This window comes from Alligator mississippiensis, chromosome 6 (assembly GCF_030867095.1).
Source record: "Alligator mississippiensis isolate rAllMis1 chromosome 6, rAllMis1, whole genome shotgun sequence".
NCBI classification, from domain to species: Eukaryota; Metazoa; Chordata; order Crocodylia; family Alligatoridae; genus Alligator; species Alligator mississippiensis.
Window position 1 is genome coordinate 24,576,389 of NC_081829.1, and position 23,185 is coordinate 24,599,573.

The window sequence follows — 23,185 nt, forward strand, 5'->3', positions numbered from 1 at the left end:
CTGGCACTGGCCACTCCTGGAGCCGCTGCAGCCAGGGCTGGGGTGAATGGGGCCACAGCCCTTTCCCCTTCCCTCACAGACTTACCTGCTTGGGGGGGTAGCATCTATGCTGATCACATAAGAGCGAATTTACCTTGCATATAATGAATTATGGATCTAAATATGCTCATCGAATAAGAGCAAATTCACATATAAAGAACCCGCATAAATCAAAGGAAACCTGTACTGCAAATACTCTTAGTCATGCCAATCAAGGGGAGAAATTTTCAAAGGTGCCACTGGGACTGTGGGTGCATCTACACAGTGATTAATGCACAGTAGTTACTGCACGTTTAGTTTAGTACTTCCTTAATGAAGTACTAACTAAATGTGGAGTAACTACAGTAGCACTGGCGCACAGTTTTTTTTTGTGACAGTTACACTGTAGTAGCCTAATACAAGGTTTTTGACTGGCACGCTACTGCGCAGTGTTATTAGGCTAACACACAGTAAGTGTCTCATATAGATGTGACTTGTGTTAATTATAATTCACTGACTTCCTAACTGGGTACCTAACTGGGTACCTAACTGCTTTTAGTACCTAGTAAATCTCCCCTAAATTTACCAACATTTAATTGAAACAGGCAGTAGTTTAGTGGATCAAGGTCACATCTAAGAATGGTCTATGGATACCAGGCCCAGGCCATGCTACTTGCAGGGACATCTGAGATAAAGAGCTGAAGTCTCCCTGTGAGTCACTGCAAGAGTGAATTATTTGTCCCTTGCTCCACCTTAAGAAACCCTCTTATCAAGAAAAGCAAATACACTTAGCAAGGGTGAGAATTAAAGTGCTTCTGTTTATTAGTTGTGCTCCAATGTGCCTATATACACAGGAAAACTAAGTCTCTGCCCTGAATAATTCACCATTGACAAGATATTTAGATAAACTCTTCATGGCCCCAGACTTTTACCTAGCCATTTAAAGCACTTCTGAGGCTACATAGAAATGACTGGGAGCCAACTATGTTTTAACGCAGGGGTGGGCAAAATGTGGCCTGCCAGGCCATTCTATCCAGCTTGCGGGGCCCCTAAAAAAATTAGAAAATTAATATATCTGCCCCTGCCTGCCTGGCATGTGGCCCTTGATGGCCTGCCAAAACTCAGTAAGCGGCCCTCGGCCCAAAATAATTGCCCGCCTCTGTTTTAACAGGTTTAAGTGCAATCTAAACTTTATCACACCTGGGTTCCAAAGCCATGAGGAGGCCAAGCTGGGTCTCACAATGCCTCAGCTCAGAATGAGCAAAAACTACTATGAATAGATAAGGCCAGGGCATATATTTAAAAACTAGCTTAGACCTCAGTTGAGACATAACAGTGTTCTGTTTTCCTAGGGTAGATGGATCTTGAAGCTACTAGGTCCCAAGGTCACCAGGCTAGCAAGCACACAATGATAGGACATGGTCAAGCAAGAATAAATAGTGCAGATTTATCAGTACTTACCTGGGGCTGAGAGGCCAGATTCATTTTATATGGATTGGTTTTTCCCTCCTCTGTCACAAGAGGTGACCAGATTTTGGATTCACTTCTGAAATATAATAGCATTAAAGATTAATTTGGCAGTTTTCTTCACTAGCTAAAATTACAGTAATTAAACAAAATAATTTTAAACACTTCAAGAACAGGACTTCAGTAACAGGTGAAAAGGGCAACAGCTGGAAAACATTCTGGAAAAAAATAGTGAAAAGAAAGGAATCAGCAAGGGAGGTATAAAATCAAGAACCAATTGCAAAATGAAATCTGTTACAAGACCAACTCCAAACCAGAGAAAGGAGGCAGCCTGAAAATTTTACTGCATGAGACTAGATCTTGCTGACTGGATACATGAAACATTCTTAACAAAAATACAAACCCTCTGAACTGTTAGCAGATGAACATGAAATATTACATGGAACTAGGTAAAGTGCAGCATCGACAGCATACAAATTCAGCACTGTTGGCTTCCATTACCCAATCACCACTTATGGCAGTGATTCTCAACCAGGGTACCACCCAGAAATTTCACATAGGAATCCACAGCACCAAAAACATTCTCTGACCTGTTATGAGAGTTCTCTGCAACAGAATTGCTCTATTATTTTTCTGTAGTAAAAAATGAGTGAAAGCTGAGAGCTGGCATTTTCCAAAGGGTGCCTTCAGTCTAACAAAGTTGAAAACCACTGCCATATGATATTTAGTTTGTCTGGGTTTTTTTTCCTTCTCTCTCTCTCCTTAAAGCCTTAGCTCCTGGAGGCATGTGATTGAGTGAGACTCTAAATTTTCACTTAAAACGATTGTCTAGACTTCATATTTATGGAAAAAGCTTGAAAATGTGGCCCCCAAGTTGAACAATTACCCAAAGCCTTGATTTTTATTTAGGTTTTTAAGCCAATTTCTGGAACCTGACTCCTGATTTTTGAATGCTTATGGTTGGCAACACGCAAATCGCATGTTGTAAATTCCAAAGCGGTTCGGGCATTCAGATGGTGTTACTGTCAGGGAACAGTTCTAGGCATCTTAAGCTTGAGTTGGAGAAAGAGTCACTTAATATGAGATTAACATTGTAAAATGGCTTAGGCCTGAGAGGGTGTTTTTTCTAAGAGAAGACTAGGTTTTTTAATACAGGATTCACTGTATAGAACATAGATGGGGCCAGATAGAAACAACTTTAATCCACATTTCAACTCCAAATGTGTAAAGGGGGCTAATGTGCCCCTTTCTGAAGGTGTTGGGATGTGAGATTTTGGATCACACCCTCATTTCTTACACAGCACTACTAACAAGCTGAACTGAGGATGCAATATAGAGTCATGTTTGCAATAGACATTTATTAGTGATTGGCAAACAGACAGTATTAAACCAAATATTTTAAGCAAATAGTATACACACTGGGAACAGATACACAAATGCTCTGGGGTGGGTTTACTCTACAGTAATTTACTCTAGAGTAAACCCCCCCGGGCAGGTATCTACACATGTAGGAAAGTGGAAGCAGATTTGCTGCTCATAGCAGCAGTTTGCACCTGCCCCACGTCGGCCTTACACCAGCCCCCTGCAGCAGCCAGGGGGAGCTCTAGGCTCCTCCTGGGTGCTAGTCCAGTGGCTGGCAGGGAGTATGGGCTCCTGGCAGGGGCTAGTAAATTGCTCCCTTCCGCTGGAAGCTGCCTGCTGCTGGGGCAGGCTCCACCACCAGAGTCCAGGCAGAGTCAATATCCCCCTGCCCTGGCAGCAGGGAGCTCCCAGCCCCAGATCCCCTCCCCTGCAGCTCTTTCAAAGCCCAGTGCCTCGATCGCCCAATCAGGATATGGGGCTTGGACCTGCCCCTAACTGTGACAGTTCCCAGTCAGCCCTGGGCTGTGCATGCAGCTCCAGGCTGGGCAGGGAACTCTCCCTGTGCAAGGAGCTCCCAGTTCCCATTCTGCAACTGCAGTGGGAGCTGGGAGACAACAATCTCTCAGGGGCTGGGAGCTCCCTGCTGCCAGGGCAGGGGGACAACGTCCCTGCGGAGCTCCAGTGGCAGAACCCACCCCAGCAGCAGGGAGCTCCCAGGTGCTGGGAGCAATCTCCTGATGCCTGCTGACTGGAAGCAAAGGCCGTCTTACACATGCCATACTGCACAGTAATTACTCCCAAGTAAATTTGCTACTTGCATTTACAGGTAGCAAATTTACTCAAGATTAGCGCAAATTACTGTGTAGTGGATGATTACTGTGTAGTGGGCGAGATGCTTACTACACAAGATGCGTACTGATTGTAAGCCTAATAACACTGCGCAGTAGTATGGCAGTTAAAAACTATGCTAATAGCCTACTGCGCAGTGTAATTAGGCGGATGCACAGTAAGCATTACAAAATAACCATGCACTGGCATTACTGTTAGTGCATTTGGTTAGTACTTAATTAAGCAAGTACTAAACTAAATGTGCAGTATCTAAGGGAAACACAAAATTCTAAAACTCTTGGTTCAGAAATGATACCTTTTATTACTAAAAATAGCAAACAAAATTCTCTCTTTTGCAAGCTTTCGGGTGTACACACCCTTCTTCAGGCTGAGGAGTAATCAAAGATTGTAAAAATTCCTCCTAGGTAGAAAATAAGCTCCATTTTGCACAGGAAAAGTTTTAGGCTGGAAATATATTTCCTTGGGTCTGGGAGAGTCCTTTTGTGTGAGTTGTTCTTTGATGTACAGATAAGGCTGCCCTCATCCCTGGAGGTGTCAGATGTCAGAGGCAGGCAGGGAGGCACCAAAATCTTTCTTTCTTGTTTAGCAATGAAGTTTATCTTTCCAAAAACGGTGAAAATATGGTATCTTCCATGTTTCAGGGCTCTATTTTGTAGCCATGTTGGTCTGATTGTAGCCGTGTTGATCTCTTTTTTCCTATACCAACATGGCTACAAAATAGATCCCAGTATCTAAGGTGCATTAATGAACTTGTAGATGCACCAAGTAAATATCTATACGTGTAGATGGTGATGCTTACTGCACAGTAATTTACTCTAATCTCAAGTAAAGCATCTTGTATAGATATGCCCACTAAGTACCTGACTCTGTGGCCCTTACTCATGGGAAAAGTACCTGATTCTAGTGGGAAAAAGCAAGCGAGCAAGGCTGTAGGACCCTCAGTGTGTCTAAGCCATTGTGACTACACAGTAAATGGTCCCACACATACAAACAGTGAATGTGTCATACCTCTAAGCTAGGTTGTTCTTTACAGTTATAAAGATAGTTTCTGATTTGTGATTTCAGAGTTCTCTTCTTTTTGTATATAAAAGACTGTTACAGGTGAGCAAGCAGATGCCCACAGATGCCTCTTATGGGCTTATACAATGAATTGTTCGACTCCGTACACTCAGGACCAAAGGGATCCATGACAGAAGGCTGCATTGTTTTTGCTGGTTTATGGACTGATCTGGTCACTCTCAAGAACACTCCAAACAGCCTGCAGCACAAGTAAAGATGCTGAAAACAGCACGTCTGATTTGTGTTATAGTACCCTTTTTAAGGAGAATCTAATTATCAGAAGGAATTCAGGATCCCAGTCTGAAGGATGTTACTTCTTGGCATGTCACTCCTCTGTGCCTTGACCTCCCCATCTATAAAATGGGACAACGTTTAACTACCACACACAGGTATTATAAGATGCTTGTTTAAGGTTTGTGAAGCTCTTTAAGACATACAGGTAACTCCAAATGTCTCTTTCCAGACACAGGCTGTCATGAATTATTGAACATATAGAGTTTTAATGAAAAAGTTTCTGCAGGAGTTTTCCCCATATTTAAAAATAGAAAAGATTAATGATTTTTAAAAAATGTTTCCACCAGAAACCAAGAAAAGGAAGAAGGAAATTAATTTGGAAAATAATATTGGAATCTTCCTAATGTTCTTCCCAAATGTTTTTTTGATTACAAAGAGATTCAAATCAGCTCTGCTAAGTATCAAACTTAAGAGAAAGGAAAAAAAAACTTTGCTAACAGCTTTCTGTTTTAAAACAAAGATAATCACTTCAATGCAAATATCATGATAGCTAGACACTAACACTGAGGGGAAGTTTGGCTGGCCAGTCTGAAAACTATAATATAGTACTTTAACAATATGCTATCTGAGATTCTCAGAAGAGCAGAATGTGATATGTATTCAGTCCAAGAAAAAAAATTGTGCTGTTTTTTACAGTATCTCAATTACAAGGAACATGCTTGCTGTAACCTTGATAAATGAAGACCATTGCTCATTTTTAATGGTAAATGCTGTAAAACATGTCAGCAGGCAGCTGAAAAGCTCTTAGGACAAGTTTTGAAAATTAGGTCCTGTGTCATGAACTGCAGTTTTTCATCTGAACTTGGTAGGGTTGCAAACTCTGCTTTCTCAATTTCTATGAATTACCTGCACCTACAAATTAGTTGGTGAAACAGATGGATTTGCACCTGCAATTAAGGTTAAGTAAAGGGCAGAGAGTAAATACAAGGCTACTTTCTACTTTAATTGCTTGGGCAGGGATAAATTTAACCCACGTAATTTAATAAGCAGCTGTTCAATTTTAAATAATCAAAATATAAAAATCTCACCACAATGTAGCTTAGAAACTGCTTGACCATTATGTAAAGGTATGATTTTCACTTCAGGGGAGAAAGGAGAAAGTTATGTGGAGCAGATTTCTCAACCTATGGGTCACGACCCAAAAGTGGGTCACAAGAACATATGAAAGGGTTGCAAACAAACTTTAAAAATGCATTCTCCTTTACAAGAGAAAAATGTGGGAAAGCATGGCTTTTCCCTTGCCGGCTGTCAGGGTTCCAGTCTGCAAGGGGCTGCTTAGGGCCCCCATGCCCACCCTCCCCCCCAGCCCCACACTACCACTGCAGCCCCATACCCTGGGGGGCTGGGGCCTGGGGCCAGGAGGCAGCAGGTTGGGAGTGAGGGGCACCGATCAGCAGGGCCAGGGAGCTGTTTTCCACTTAAACTATTTACTGGGTTGGGACTGGCCTTCAATGTTACAAAAAGGTACAAAAAAGGTTGAGAACCACTGACTGGAGGACAGCAACTGCCTGCTATTAGCATCTATTTGTACATGAAGGGCACTGACAGACATGGTGGGGGATGACATGCTTTACTGGAAGCAGCAGCACATTAGTTTGACCCAGCTCCACAGCATCTATATAGATCAGGTGCTTCAGTGGGGCTTTATGGCACTTTTATCTAAAGTTGATTCAATCAGGTATTAGATAAAAGCTCCAGATAAGCCCCGCGGAAGCACCTGATCTATACAGACGTTGGATGAGCCAAGTTCACTAACACGATGCCTCTTTTGGGCATGTGCTGGGTTTGGCATGGGGGCATAAGGAATTTAAAGTAAAGCACTGTTTTTCTGGGGGTGTTTACATCTGTAAGCAGCTGAAATGTTAAACGCTAGAACCGACTTCTAATGAAACATGATATGCTGGAACTCTTTATTTAGAGAAGTAGAAAGAGACTGTGATTTGCAACCAGCAATCCCAACATAGTGAACCTTGCCTGCTGTGCCAGGCACCTTAAAAAAAGCAAAACAAAACAAAAAAACCAACCCACCAGAACCCACTATGAAAGCCAAGATGTTGTATTAATACACTACAAACTGGATGACCTGGGTTCTTGGCTTCTGTTGGGAGTTTTCGGTGTGTGAAGCACGTGGAATGAAGTCCACTATATAACCCATAACCCAATCAAAATGCAACCCCTTCCAAGGTGGAGGTGGCAGTTAATAAGTATCCAGTGACTAGGTTCTGCCCAGAGATCAAGAACAAAACCCCTATGCTTCAGCATGCATGCCATTAAGACGAGACCTCTAACTGACTTGACTAAATCAGAGCAGCATAAGCTTTTCCGAACCTGACCTCAGTTCATTGATGCTGTGAAAGGACACGCACAGAGCAGTAAACTGTAAAGGTATGACCAGCTATAGCAGCCTATGGTACTTTAATTAATTTGACTTCTGATTAAAATAATACAAAAAGATGTTTGGTTTCCAGGTTTGGAACCATTCCAATTTATCACTGGATGTAAGTGGAAACAGCAAAGTCGCAATGGGTTTAACTTTCTTTCCAAATTAGAAGTTATCCAAACAAAAAGGTTAAATAGTCAACATTTTTATCTCCCTTGGCCAGAGAGGATAAGGTTTCTTTTTGTCTTCTGAACAGCTGCAGCAAAATCCTTCAGTCAATCACACAATGAGCCATTTACAGCACCAGATAAGGGATGAGGAGGGGAGACATTTGCACCACACATTTTCAGAGAGTAGATTCTTTTAACAGACTGACATGCCCTCTCCAACTATACTCTATAGAGCATATGCAGTGTGATGACTTGCTGAATTACTATTAAAGGTGCTCATTAAAAAGTGATCAGTTTAAATCCAGCCTAGATAGCATCAGACAAATCCTGAAAGTCACTGAACAACTGACTGGTGTCCTAAAGACAAGAAACTGGTGGTCTCCAGTCCAGACTTCCTGCAAAGGAGTCCAAACCATAAGAACTACCAGAAAGACTGCACCACCTTCCCACCCTTGCTATCAGCTTGGGCAGGACTAAATGTTTCTCCTTTTCACATTCTTCCCTGCTGTTTCTCCTTTCTGCTGGAGACAAGAGTGTACTGGTGGACCATTAAGAGAGAAAGCTGTCCCTGCTGCTATGTACATGGTCTTGTATTTGCAGGTCCATCAGACCTGCGCTTTTCACCACTGGTAGGTCTGGGATTTTCCAAGTCCCCTCTGGAAGCTGGACACCCAAATTTCATTGGAAGTTGATAGGATTTTTTTCATTGAGCACCTCACTCCCTTAATAATCCTTCACAAATCCCAGCCTAAGTTCTCAGTTTCATTGTTAAGAATTTGGTTTACAAATTTCCTTTTACAAACTTTCCAAAAAACAAAGAAAGTTTAAATGTCAGAGTCCAGGAGGAAGAGAAAGGCTAAGAATGTTTCATTCTGAGATTAAAAAATAAACCAGAGATTTTGTGCCATGCAAATCAAACACGAACATGTGAAAAAGACTCCCATGTTGTGTCTGCAACCCAGATTTCCATGCTTTTTCATTTACTACAGCAAACAGTATGACAGGACAGAGGAAGAGTCATCACCAGGAATCTTGGTTTTCTGTTTCCCACGGAAAAATGGAGAAAACAACAGATTTCCCATCTTTATCAGAGAAAATGTGGATTTTCCCTTTTAGCAGAGAAGCCGGTGGATTTTCCGCTTTTGCAAAGAGTTCTGCAGGTGGGCAGATTTCCAGCCTGCAAGAGCTGACCGCAAAAAGGGCAGGAAAGCCCCAACCCTGACTTGAGAGAAAGGGGGAGGGGGCAGAGTGTGGCCTGAGGCTTTCAGTCAGTCCTAGGCTTGTCTCAGGCTCACTTTCCTTCTGTAAGGTAAGTGGGGCTTGCAGGGGGCTGGGCGGTTGCACAGGAGGGCTGGGAGGGGAGCTGGCTGGGGGCTGAGGGAGTACGGAGGCATTAGGGAAAGACACGGAGTGTCCGGCCGGCTGCACATGGAACATGAGCGGCTTGATTGGCCTGACCTGGCTTAGCGTCTCCATGTGCGACTTCCCTTAAGGGCATGGAGGAGCCAAGCCGGGTCAAGCTGATCAAGCCACTCGCGTTCCATGTGCTGCCTGCCAAGTCCTCAGTGTCTTCCGCCAACACAACACCACACCCCACCGGAGTGCTGGCTGCATGTAGAACAGGAGTGGCTTGATCAGCCCAACTGGGCTCAGTGCCTCCATGTCCTTAAAGGAAGCCACACATGGAGGCGCCAAGCACGGTTGAGCCATTCAAGCCACTTGCATTCCATAGGCAGCTGGCCAGGCACTCTGGGTGGGAGCAGGAAGGTGCTGGGGAAGCTCTAGAGTGGCCACCCAGTTGGTGGTGCATGAAACTGGAGCAGCCTTGGAGTGGCCACCACTGCCAACACCCCGCCTGCTGCTGCCGCACCTGCTGCATGCGGTGGCCACCACCACCACACTGCTAGTGCCATGCCCTGCGCTGCCTTCCCATGGTCAGCTGCACAGCTCCACAGGCTGCACACAAGCTGGTTGGCTGGGGGAGAGGGGGCTTGCACACAGCGGCCACCATCACACCACTGCTGCCACTGTCACGCCCTGAGCCACTTGCCTCTGGAACCATGCAGCCACAGAGCTATGCCCATGGAGCCATGTGGCCAGCTGCAGAAAGGCAGTGCAGGGTGCAGCAGCAGCAGTTGGGTGGTGGCTGCCGCATGTGAGCTCCCCCCCCCCCCACCCGGCCAGCTGTGACACTTGCCTGCAGAGTCACTACCATCTCACTGCCACTGCTGCGCCCTGCACTGCCTTCCTGTGGCCAGCTGCATGGCTCTGTGGGCAAGCTCTGCAGGCACAGCTTCATGGCTGCATGGCTCCGCAGCCAAGTGGTGTCATAGTTGAAGTGGTGGCCACCATGTGCAAGCCCGCCTCCCCCAGGGCAGCTTATGTGTAGCCCGCAAAGGGGCACTGCTGCCCTCACCCCCTTGGCCCTGCTCCTGGGAGCGGGCGCAGACACAAACTCCCCCTCCCCCTATTCTTGATCTGCTGCCCCCCAGCCCCTTCCCTTCTTCCCATACACACTTACATGTTGGGGTGTGTGACTGTACCTGTGTGTGTGCCTATGTGTGTGTGCCTGTGGAGCTGTTGTGGGGAGAGTGAGGGGCACCAGCAGGGCCAGGAGAGGGGGCTTTAATTTTAATAATGGATTTTGGGGTTTTAATCAGAGAATTTGCAATTTTTTATGAGGAAAAGCTAGGATCCCTGGTCATCACCTTGCTGTTTCAGCAAAGCAGAAGCCAAGAACCCAGATCAAGTGAGAATGACCTCAGATCCCAAAACATATATTTACAAGGAATTAGCTGCAAAAGGGGTGGGGTGAGGAAAACTGATGAGAGGGAAAACAAAAAGTACATGCAAGTTAAGACAAGAGCCTGGAGCTATATTTAAAAAATTCTGAACATTTTAAAAACTTGGCCTGAACATGATATACTGTAAATGCAGTAAGAATCTAAAAGACTTCAGTGTGTTCTCAGCATTCTGCACATGGAGATAGGCCTAAACATTTAGGAAAGTTCAGAGCTGGTCACTGCTCCTCTCATGCTATTCATCAAGAGGTTGTGTAAATAAAAGCCATAAAAGGGAGAAACAGATTTCATTCTTACTGGCTACATGTACACGAGACGCTGACTGCATAGTCATTATTGTGCAGTCATTCAGTTAGGGTTACCATTAGGGGTGCACCGATACAGATTTTGGGGGCTGATACCGATAGCCAATTTTTCAGGAGTCATATTGGCTGATACCAATCAGATTTCTGATACAGCTGCATGCAGCTGGTAAGTCTGTTGTGGTGAAAGGGGAGGTGGGAAGGAAGGGTGGGGCTGCAGATGAAGGCCCTGTGGTGAGGAAGGGAGTGGGGCTGGGGCTGAGGTAGGCACTGCTCACTGGGGGTGCAGGCACAGAATGGAGCCACGGCTCATCTCGGGGGGACGCTGGGAGGGAGGGGTGGCTCCTACTGCTCATTCGGGAGGGCATGGGAGGGCATGTGTCCTTGGATCTGCACTGGGTGGGCCGGGAAGGCTGCAGCACTGTGCTCAGGATGGGTGGTGGCAGCACTGGAAGCGGGCCACAGGGGGGCTGCAACCACCCCAAATTTTGCTGTAGCACCTCCCCCCCCCAAGCAGCTTCCCCCCGCAGCTTCCTCCCAGTGCCGCCGTTTTCCCCGAGCACAGCACAGTGTGGCCCTCGGCCCAACCCCGCAGCTGCAGCCCTCCTGGCCCACCCTGCGCAGATCCAGTGGCACACACTCCCCCTTCCCCTCCCCCCGTGCCCTCTTGGATGACTGGTGTGCAGTGGCAGGAGCCCTGCTCATAGATTCATAGATGTTAGGGTCAGAAGGGACCTCAATAGATCATCAAGTCCGACCCCCTGCATAAGCAGGAAAGAGTGCTGGGTCTAAATGACCCCAGCTAGATACTCATCTAACCTCCTCTTGAAGACCCCCAGGGTAGGGGAGAGCACCACCTCCCTTGGGAGCCCGTTCCAGACCTTGGCCACTCGAACTGTGAAGAAGTTCTTCCTAATGTCCAGTCTAAATCTGCTCTCTGCTAGCTAATCTGCTCTCTGCTAGCTCGCACCCCCAAGATGAGCTGTGACTCCATCCTACGCCTGCCCTGCCCAGGCAGTGCCTACCTGAGCCCCAGCCCCATTCCCTCCCTTGCTGCAGGGGGTATTGATCTGCCCCCCCATGCCCCTTCCCTACCTCCTCCCCTTTTACCACAACAGACTTACTAGCTGCATGCTGTGGGGCTCTGCTCCTTGCTGCCTGCATGCTGTGGTGTGGCTGCACGCACGCACAGGCATTTATCAGCCACATCAGGCCTATTTCCAATATAGTCAATTTTCTTTACATCGGTGCCAATCCAATATCAGACTGATGTATGCACCTCTAGTTACCATACATCCGGGTTAACCCAGACATGGCCCCTTTTTAAGCCCTCCAGTGTCCGCCCGGGTGAGTTTTTTAAATCTGACCAAATGTCTGGGATTTCATTTTGCTCTACTGGTAGGAGCAGGAGGGCAGTTAGAGGCAGCAGGTAGCACCACATGGGTCTGCACGCACCTCTGCAGCTGCAGGCCAGTACATCTGTGCTCTCTGCTGCCTCCCATAGCCCTCCCCCTGCTTCTAGCAGTGGAGTAAAGCAAAATCCTGGACATTTGGTCAGGGCAGGAGGGTTGGGGGCTGGGGCTGCAGCAGGGAAGGGGGGTGACAAGGGGTTGCCTGCCCCTCTAGCAGTGGAAAGGGGCAATGGGGGCCCTCTGAGGGCAGCGGGGAACTCTGTGGCTGGGCTGGTAGCACAGAAGCTGGTGCCTGTGCTCACAGGGGCTGAGCGGCCAGGAGACACTGTCCACAGGGAGGAGGAGGGTGGGGGCCCAAGCCAAGCTGACTGGCACAGTGCGGCAACTCCATCCTAGGGCAGGGTGCACCTCTTCCCTCCAGCCCACGCTGGGGTTGGACACACATTGCCACTGCCTGCATGAATCAGAGGCACATGCTCTGGCCCAGTCAGGATGGGGACAGGTGGGGCCCCTCCGGCAGGGCTGGGGGGGGGCATGGGCTGCAGATCAGGAGTGAGGGGCATGTGGGTGGGGGGCACTGTGGGCTGGGAGTGTGGTGCATTGGCATCACCAGGGGCCTGTGGGTGAAGAATTAGGGGCACCAGCTGGAGGGGGGCAGCAGCTGTGGCTTGGCACTGAGGGGCAACAGAATGGGCAGGGGCAGAGCACCAGCATGTCACTGCCCCCTCCCTCCCCCCCCCATCATAATCCCCCCTGCCCCCTTCTCCCCCTGCTCATGATAGGTGTCTTTTGTTTTGGACCTGGAAATATGGTAACCCTAATTTAGTATTTGTATAAATAAGTAATAAGTGACTGTGCCATAACCCAAGTTACTGCACAGTAGTGCTGACAAACAGGTTTTTAGAATGCTACTGTATAGTAGCCCTGAGACTACTGCGCAGTAGCGTTGCATCACGGGTTCTGCCACACGACGCTACTACACAGTAGTCTTGGGCTACTGCACAGTCAGTGTCTCATGTAAACACGGGCACTGGAACTGTTAGGCTGAAACAGAACAGGTAATATCTCAAAGAAATAAACCCAGTATAAAAGTTCCTTGGATAGAACAAAACTTGAGACTAGGAGTCAGGAGATACAAATGGGCAAGGAAAAAAACCCCCAAACACCCACAGTTTTGATGGATTTTTAACCTCTGTGCAAAGTGCTGTTATACTCATGAGTTTTACAAGACTTCTTGGCTAGAGACAAACATTCAAAAAGCCTGAACCTGAATTGATTCAGTCTTTGCAGGTTAGTCTAACCTGCAAATCTTGAACCAATTTGGAGATAGATAAACATTCCCTTTTCATTACAGAAATGCAGGCATATGCCTGCAGTGGCTCAGGCTAGAAGCTGGGGGGAGGGGGGAGGGGCATTAGAGCAGCCCCGTGCTAAACTGAGAAGGGGCATGGCAAGGCTCAGGCAGGATGCTCTGATTAGGGAGGGGTTTAAACCCCCACCCTGGTCTGCACCATCTCAGGCTTTTCCCCACTTGCTGCTCAAGCAACGAGTGTGTTGCCAGACCCTATCCCTGGACTAGCACTCTGAGGAAAAGGGGAGTGTGCAGTGCATGCATCTGTTGATGATACTGAACTTTTCAATCTCCCTCTCCGCAAACCTGACAGCAAACCTGACAGCAGAGGGCTGACAAAACCACAGTGTTTATCAGCCCATCATCAGAGCAAAAGTATCTCATTAGGTCAAGTTCTTCTTAAACAGCTTTTTCCAAGGGAAGAACAGAGGGACATTACCAACTGACCTGTTGATTAGCTCCAAAAAACCCTAAGTGGACACTGTTCTGTCTGCCTTTGTCCTGTCTGCCAGAGAGCACAACCTAGCCCAGCCCAGCCCAGCCCTGGGCTGCAAAGCATCTGGGATGCTGGGGGACTCTGGTTTAACTTAAAGGAAGAAGGGGTGTGGGACAGACATTGCATAAAACGGTTTGACCCAAATCAGTTAAGTCTGATACTACCTTTAACCAGGTTTCTCTTAAACCAGTTACAAGCCATTTTGAAACTGGTTTATGTGCACTGAACTTACATTCTGTTACAGGTTTAAACCTAATTCTGATCACTTAAACCAGTTTGTGTGTAATGTCTGTCCTTAGCCCTTAAGAGCAGCATGGTACAAGCCCTAGGGAAAGGGTAACAGGCAATAACATTTATTGAGTTTTCTACTATATGGTTGATTTACTTTGGTGAATAGATGCCATTTAAATTGGCTGCCAGAAGGCTGCACACTATGGGTGTTCAGAACTTCATGGGAACAATGAGGACAGAATTTACCAACTTATTTTGATCCAAGAAGCACATGACCCTAGCTCTCGACTTAAAAGGCTTATCCTTCCATTAGCCACAACAGAGGACCACAATAAAGTCAAGCATTTTCTTAAAATGCCCTAAAATAATACAGATCCAACTGCCCCTCAAACCCACTTTCCAACCTGTTAGTTACTGAACTAACTATTTTTGTATGAAGGAGAAAGTCTATAGAAATGAGTCACAATGCAGATTTTACTTGTAAATCATTCTGAATGCACCAATCACAAAGAAAGTTCTCAGTACACACGGAGTGCCATGCAACATAGAGCCAGTCACAGGGATCTCGGGCCTTACAGCTGAGCATTGAACAATCTGCATGTCCATATATAGACATATACAGAACATCACACTTTTTCCCAGGGCCACAAGAATTATTAGTAATATGACAAGGCTGGAAAATTCCTGCTGGCAGGATGACAAAAAGCAGACCACAGTTAGTCAACAAAATCCATGGGTCTCCTGGAACATAGATTATTTTCTCTTGTGACTTCATACAGTGGTCCCCACGCTGAAAACTGGCAACATGAGAAAAATGGATTGATGTCTCCAGTAGCAAGGACATGACATATATAAACTGTTTTTATATAATCTTTTCAAGCCAAGCCCCATATTTTGTCCTCCTCATAATCAGCATTTGGGTATCTGCAGTTTTTACTTTTGTTTTGATACAGCCTAGTAGCAGAGCTTCCATCAGCTTTTGGATGTTTAGCAGAATGAACATGCAATTTCTCTTCTTGGCACTGGTTCTGCTAGGGTAACTGGTTCTGCCAGGTTGTTTTTCCAACCTTTTAAGTGCAGCAAGAATTATTGTACTGGCGGCAGAGCTGTGGAGGAGCAGCTAGGCAATCTGATGAAAAAGGTGATAGGAGTTGAGAGAAAGGTTACACATTTGTAATCCTTTTTGCAAGTATTTATATATTATTATAACCCCAGTGTGCTTCCAGTCACAGCAGGAAAAGGCACATTCAAATAAAAAAAGACTATTTATTTTTTTAAATGTAGAAATGTATGAAGAATTTGGCCTTTCAGCAAGTTTTGTTACATACCAGTCTGGCACCACAGGTCCAAACTATTGTCCTTTCTAATTTAGCTGAGCAAATAAGAAGAGCCAATTCAATTAAAATTAACCCTAACCTGGGATACTCAGTGAAACAAGTTTTTGTCTAGATCATCTAATTCCATTTTTTCTTTTGTGTCTAGAGACATGCAGAGAGTTTGCATAGAGCAGGATCAAGTTCAGCAGGTGCATTTCCACCAGAGCTAGAGAAATGGTGCCTCTTTACATAAGCAATTAATTTGGCTGCTTCCCTGGGGTTCTCTCTTCCCCATTCTGTTCCTTGGTCCTTGTGGGTTCCATTCCACTGCCAAATATTCCAAACCAAATTTCCTCAATATCTTGGTGACTTTCTCTTCTGCTGCTCCTGCCTTGCTTGTTATTCCCCTTATGGCAAAATCAGATACCCATTCTGAATAGATACAGCCTTGGAAGAGAGGTTTTACTTTGCTCCGAAACCCCAGTAAGAATATGAACAAGAATAAAAGAACAAATCTTAAATAAAAAAAGATAATGACTCAGATCAAAGGCTTTGGTGCTGGATCCAAAAGCTCCATCTCTCCAAGAATGGGACAAGCTCAGAACCCCGTCTATGAAATTCCCGATTCCTCTACTACAAATGCTGCTTTCACCGTGTCACTTCCAAAGATCACCTGCTATAGATCAGTACTTTTCTGGCTATGTAAGGAACCTGAGGTACAAAGCTTGGCCCTTCACCAGTGGACAGAAGAGAACTTTACCATTTATGTCTGCTATGCATGGAAAAACAAATTAAACTGGGGGGGGGGCCTCACTGCATGTCAGCTGCTCAATAGTAACCGTTTTGTGTTTATGCCCCTATCATGTTGTAAATGGAATCTAAATTAACATGACTGCGCTGTTTCACTGAGAAGTAACCTGCCATTTTAGATTCCACTTATTATGGCATTGGAGCAAACGGTAGCTGATGCGCACTAAGTTCCCTATTCTATTTTTAATTTGATTTAATTTGTTCATTTCTCCATGCCCTTTGAAAATATTTTTTTGTTCTCGAGACCTGATCTTTAAAACACTCTCTTGGTTACCTTAGACAACAAGTGAACACATGAACAAGGTCATGACAGAATGAATGACATACACTAAAAATCCAGCTGGAATTCGGGCAGAGTATCAACATTCTAGAACTATCACACTTGAATAGGAGAGAACAGAATCTTCCAAAGTTTCTCATCACGTCAATGAGCAAAACAGCAGGCAGTGCATTTATTGCACTCAGCAGAGCAAACTCATGCTTGTTGTTAACTCCTTGGAAGTTAGCAAACTTTCACGAGGGATGAATTTTCCCCACTGGGTAGAAAAGCAGAATGTTCATGCTTTCTTAAGCCAGTAAATTAATCCACTCCCAGCAGCATTGTGTGTTAAACTGTACTTCCTGACTACAATCTAATCTGAAATATTTTGGGGCTATTACCATCATTAAGGAAAATGCTGAAACAGGAAACATTGGAATGCTGTTGATATTCGTAATCAAGTACACAGCACAAACAGCATTTCCTTTACCAGAAGCTTTTACGTGTTTCCAGTTATTACAGCTAAATGTTTCTTAATTAATGTAGGTATATCCAAGGATAGGGGAAAATGAACCACACAATTCCCACTAAAATATACGTGGATTGCATGGCTAACCCCATACACAGCCTTGAAGGGTAGTAGTAAACTTGTATAATACCTACATGGTTTTTGGACATTTAAAAATTAATGAAAAAGACTTTAAATCAATGTCTTTCTGCTCTACACTTTATAAAAGAGTCCACTCAGAGTTACCTATCTCTGCATGTATGAAATCCCCATCACCATCATGAGAGCCTAAATCAGCTGGTTTCAAATCCATGACTCTAAAAGCACTAACTACTAAACAGAGCACTGCGGCAGCTTCTCCTCCCAATCTTTGCTCTCAAAATGTTTCGCAGACTGTGAGGAATAGCCCTAGTCCACAAACCATCATTTCAAATAACTCGGATCTAATATTAAAATCACCAGGGTTTTAGGCTTTTACAAAGTGCACGCATTAGTGTACATGGTAAATGGAGAACTCAGAAATTCCTCTCTCCCTTGAGAATCCTTCCAGTGCTCATACAAATTGCACACACAGTGCTGACTATGCTTGATGGCCTGACCAGATTGTAGGGCTCATTGTCTCAGTCAGCAGAGCTACCTAATAATGTAGAAACCCAGAGACACAGATCCAAGCAGGGACCAGGTAGCAGATAGTGCTTATGGGTTAAGTACAGACAGTCAGAAAGCTGGAGGCTGAATTGATTCAGTCTTTGCAGGCTAGCCTAAGCTGCAAAGATTGAACCAATAAACAAATGAACAGACATTCACTTTTGATTCAGGAAATACAGCCACACGCCTGAAGTGGCTCAAGCCAGAGGCTGGGGGGCACTAATGGGCTATGTGTTCACTTCCTCTTCCCGCTGCCTCTAAGGTCTCTGGGATTTGCAGACCAGACTCACAGCAGCAGGACTCTTCAAAGTTGCTCATCACTTCCTCTTCCTGCTTCCAGGGGCCTCTGGAATTTTTAGTTTGCAGTCACAGACAGCACTAAGTAAGCAGGGCAGGGCAGCTCCGTACTGGGGGGAAGGGAAGTTTAACCCTCCTCCCTGGCCCCAGACCCCAGCAGGGGTTTGCTGGGGGTGGGGACAGTGAGCCACCCAGTGAGGCCAGTGAACCAGCTCTCACTGCTCCAGCTAGGAAGCAGAGGGGCAGGGCCAGCCCTGCTCTCTGGAGCAGACAGCAGAGCACAGCACAACCCAGGGCTGCAAAATGCTGGGAGGCTGGGGGACTCTGATTTAACTTGCACCAAGAAGGGGTCCAGGACAAAAATTGAATAAACCAGTTCGACTTAAAACAGTTACATTTCATACAACATTCAACCAGGTTTATCTTAAACCAGTTTTAGCCATTTTGAACCTGGTTTATGTGCACTGTATTTCTATTCTGTTACAGGTTTAAACTAGTTTCTGATCATTTAAACTGGTTTATGTGTAACTTCTTCCCCTAGCCCCTAGATCAAACAGTTTTCAAACTAACTGGGAGAGAAAAATCCAACCTAACCTGACTGTATTGTCCACCCTGGACATCCTGATGGAGTTTGGCCTGATTGCACAAGCCAAAGCTCAGGAAACCTTAAAAAAAATATTAGATGTCCAGGCAGCATCATTTTCCAAAAGCAACCCTTCACCTCCAGCTCACTAGCAAACTTCATCTGTTCCTCCTGGAGAAGGACCTGGTCATAGTGCTTCTGTACAGGTCACCTCCATGCTGGGTCACTGTAAGTCACTGTCACAGCGCAGGGTCCTGCAGGATGATCATGATCTCCCCAAGGCCCCCTTACCATGCCAAGTTGACCCAATGGGCACCCTCAATTCTCACCCGCCACATCTTTGATGGAGAATATATATAAGGGACACTGCCTTTATGTCCTCTTGGACACGGTTTGCTGTAATATCTGACCCCGTGGACTCCCGGACCCCTTGTGGGTCCCGTTCTGCAATAGGTGTTTTTGGGGCACCCTAGCCTTATGGGCTATGCGTGGCTCCAACCACCCCTCTACCATGCCGCAAGCCTCGCAGATGGAACTGACATTGTTCGGTCTGGGCCTTGTTATAATTTGGCCCCCTGGTCCTCCCTGGGCTCTCCGCAGTCCTGTCTCACACTGCGCCCCTCTCTGGCGCTCGGGCCCTCCACAGCCCTGCAAAGTGCTGCGCCCTCTCTGGCGCTGTGGGTCGGTGCACCCTCAATGCTGCGCCCTCTCTGGCACTGGGGTCCCCATGCTGCTGTGAGTCCCTTATGAGGCCTCGTCCTTCCCCTAACAGCCTCACCCAAGCCACCGATCCTAAACAGCAAACAAAACCAGGGCTATAACACAAATTCTAGCTGCCTGGCTAGAACATTATTCAAGCCACGCCAGGGGTGCTCCATCCTTCACCAGTCTCGGGGGCTGTACCTGCAGTCAGACCTCTCCCCTTTGCTTGCTCTGGGAGAGCTCCTTCCCCCTTGGCTGCTGGTAGGGTACTGCTATCCTGGCCTCAGCCCTGGGGTTTATATGTGAGCCAGGCCCTGCCCCTTCTGGTCAGCTGATAGCTGGCAGGGGTGGGCCACTAGCTCACTCTGGTTGCCTGGGTAACCAGCAGCTGGGGCTCCCCACTCACTGCTAGAGCTCTTTCCCTAGCAGTTTCCCCTCTTTAAAGAAGCAGGGCACCTAAGTGCTCTGCGACAGTCACTCTATGTGCAGTTGAACATGAAGATGATGCACAAGCTCCAAATGGCATAGACTGCACCTGCTTGTTTTCCCCATGGGTTAGGCCACCATGAGAACACCACATCTATATACTCTCCGCAGGCTTCTGATGCTATCTTAAGGCCTTAGTAATAATCTTCAAAGCAATTAATAGATCAAGCTTCTGATTCAAAGACCAAACATGAATCTGTGAGCCATCACAACCAGCTGCACTCTTCTGGGACCAAGTAGATCAAAAGAAGCAGGGTAGCTGGAAAGAAAGTTCTCTCAGCTGAGGGGATCTGTACACAGATCAATCTCCCAAAGGAGTTCAGGTTAATCCAGAGCTTCTCTTTCACGACACGCTTTTCCAACATAAAAAATACACCCTCCTTTGTAAAACCATTACCAACTCCCTGCAAAACAAAATAAACTCCATGAAGTAGTCAAATTTTTGCTTGGGGTGTGGATTGGATCTCTATGAGTTATGAAGTACTTGAGGAGTTCTGTTTGCTTTAAGGATGCCATGAAGTCCACTAGGGACTGGACTTAATTTTACTTGGAATGCACTTAGATACCTTGGTATACTTCTGCCATACTTTGGCAGGAGTGTGCTACCCAAAGATAAATGGACAGACAAAACATCACCCCAAGTCTACCTAAACAGAAGTATAAGAAAGGCCTATGATTTCTCCTTCTCTTCTCACAGGTAATGTAGGTCTTGCTGCCTGAGCCTATCAGCATGAAGGAAGAAGTTCATATAAAATAGCTTGATTCCACATAAGGAGGCCACACTTGAAAAAGAAGTTGCATTGTTCATTCAGAGCCATTCCATAGTTCCGCATGACTACACATCCAGTTAGAATTATTCTCCAGGGCAGCTTCTATGCCCTGATCTAATTGAATGCTCATTGGGTAGTCATAAAGTTAACAACTTTTTGATTAACATTAGCAAACACATTCACAAGCTAAATGATCTGTAAAGTGTGAACTTGCCTATGGGCTGAAACAGCCCTCTCCTCCCGTTTTCACTCAGCCAGAACCACACAGTATTGTTTTGTTCAGTTAGGAAACACGTGATTTCAAAAAGGCCAATAAGCACATTTCTGCATGAAGATAATGATTACTGAATTCAGAATTTTCATGAGAAAGAGTGGGGCTAATAAAACACTGTACATTCAGTGACCGTACACCCTGCTTTCATGTCATTTTCTCTCTACCATCTTCATATTGCACACTGTTTTGCAATCATTTTGGGTTGGAACTACAACTTTTTGTTGGACTGTAAAGTGTCTACTGAGCTACTGGCATCAACCAAACATCAGTAAGAGAACTCTGTGGACTAAGAGCACTAAGAGTTATCTCTGGTCTGCTAAGCTATGATCTCCTATCACATGCCCTCTAGCATTAGGTCCAAGAAAGCACTCCCACAGCAGTGGCTGGAGGTTTACAAATGCCCTTAAGGGAAAGGAAAAAGGATTTAAAACTCACTGCAGAAGAAAGCAGCTTCTAAAGACCGACTCTGCCACCATGCTCATATCCAGAGATCCCACTGAAAACTATGGTAGCTGCAAGTTCTCAGAACCTCTTTTTAAAAAGTAAGGGTAGAAAGGAAGATTACATTTTCCCCTTCCCACTATGGTACAAACACTAGGCAGTATGTGATGAGGGAACAGGCCAGTCTCTTTTTCCTCAGCTCAGAATGGATGATTGAGAGCACACTGCTGGGCTTGTATAATCCCATTCAGAGAGTGACTCAAGAGTGGAACAAAAGAAAACCCACAAGACCAACAGTGGTACCCAACACAAGTGACTTGAGGGAACCTGCAGGTGCTTGAAAGCAAAGCTGGATAATGTGAAGCATATGAGCATGGGCTGAGGTTTAAATAAACTTTGAAGGACCTCCTGAGGCTATTTTTCTCTCCCTGTCTCCAGAAAAGGACATATATGATGCTTTATCCAAAAGAAAAAAATAAGATTGGGGTTGTCCTGATTGTCCATGGGTTACTAAAGGAATGCCATTCCTGGACCTCAGTAAACTCAAGTGAGGCCACTTGGGAACATGCAAAACTAAGTTTGCAGCCATCCACATGGATTGTTGTGAGGCTGCATACAGGTAATTTCCAGTACAGTTCATGATGAGCCAAGGACAGTATCAGATGGTCAAAGGTGTAGAGCTCCTGAAAATAATCTGAGTAAAACACAGCATTGCAGGTACCACCCGACCTGTACTCTCTGGCTGAAAAACTCCATTCAGTCTTAAGATATGCACAACCTTTCCTATCATCCTCATATGTGGGAGGAACTGGGTGGTTATGGGCTCCCACAACAATTAAGTCTTGCTCTGCTTACTCCCCAGGGGAGTGCGGGGAGCAGCAGGGAGCAGCGCAGGAAGTAGCAGCAGTGCGGGGGCCATGGGAAGCAGTGGTGTGGGGAGCGGCAGGGGCAGCAGTGAGGGGGGCCACGGAAAGTGGCAGTGGTGGGGGGGAGTGACAAGGGGACCACAGGAAACATCGATAGCAGGAGGTGTGGCAGTGGGGAGTGGCACGGGCAGGGGGTGTGGCAGGGGGGCTGCAGGGAGCGGCAGCGGCGGGGGGAGTGGCAGTGGTGGTGGCTGGGAAGCGGTGACGGCAGCAGCAGTGTGTGGGCATGTGGGAGGGAAAGCAAGGAAACAACGGTGGCATGGTAGCAGTGGGCGGGAGCGCAGAGTCCATGCCAGTGCCCTGGGGCCAGTGGGGACCCAGGATGGGATGGCAGGAGCCTGGAGCCTGGGTACAGGGTCTGCCTGGCTGCATTGCGTGAGGCAGTCCTCAAGAGCAGCACACGGTCTGGCCCCATCTCTCTCTCTCTGTCTCTCACCCCACCCACTATAACCCCACACCCTCCCACAGCCCCCACCCCAACCACATATCGCACACCCATCTACACCCACCCACCATATGCACACGCCACCCCACACACACACACGCTGACTCCTCAACCACACCCCCCTACATATACTCCCTTACTGCCCACACACAATATACAGTAAGACTGTATTTTTAGCCATTATGCACTCACTTCTAGATACACTTTGCAAACACACAAAACAGTACAAAAATATTTTTAAGTAAAGTTTAAATAAGTTATAGTACATGTTTTATTTTTTTTGGATACAATATTGTTTTTTTCTGGTTTCAAGATTGCAGTAGCCTCCCTCCCAAAAGGAGTACTTCCTGGGCAAGTGAAGGGAGTTCCAGTGGCAAAGATCAGGGGTTGGGGGGTGGGACTTATGGCCCAAATACGGTGACCAGGGTGGAGCAACTGTCAAGGGGTGGAGCTACCCATGCGACCCTCGATAGCTCACCAAAACTTGGTAAGCTGCCCTCTACCCGAAATAATTGCCCGTGTGGTCCA

The 23,185-nt window shown here is 46.3% G+C and overlaps 1 protein-coding gene across 1 annotated transcript in view; it reads right to left on the reverse strand.

Annotated features, from left to right (window-relative positions):
• The window catches only part of PDLIM1 (PDZ and LIM domain 1), a 73,653-nt gene that overhangs the window by 27,932 nt on the left and 22,536 nt on the right, over nucleotides 1-23,185 (reverse strand). Inside the window, exon 3 of the mRNA XM_006263962.4 lies at nucleotides 1,480-1,564. Coding sequence (XP_006264024.1) covers nucleotides 1,480-1,564 — 85 coding nt within the window. The remainder of the gene's footprint in view (nucleotides 1-1,479; nucleotides 1,565-23,185) is intronic.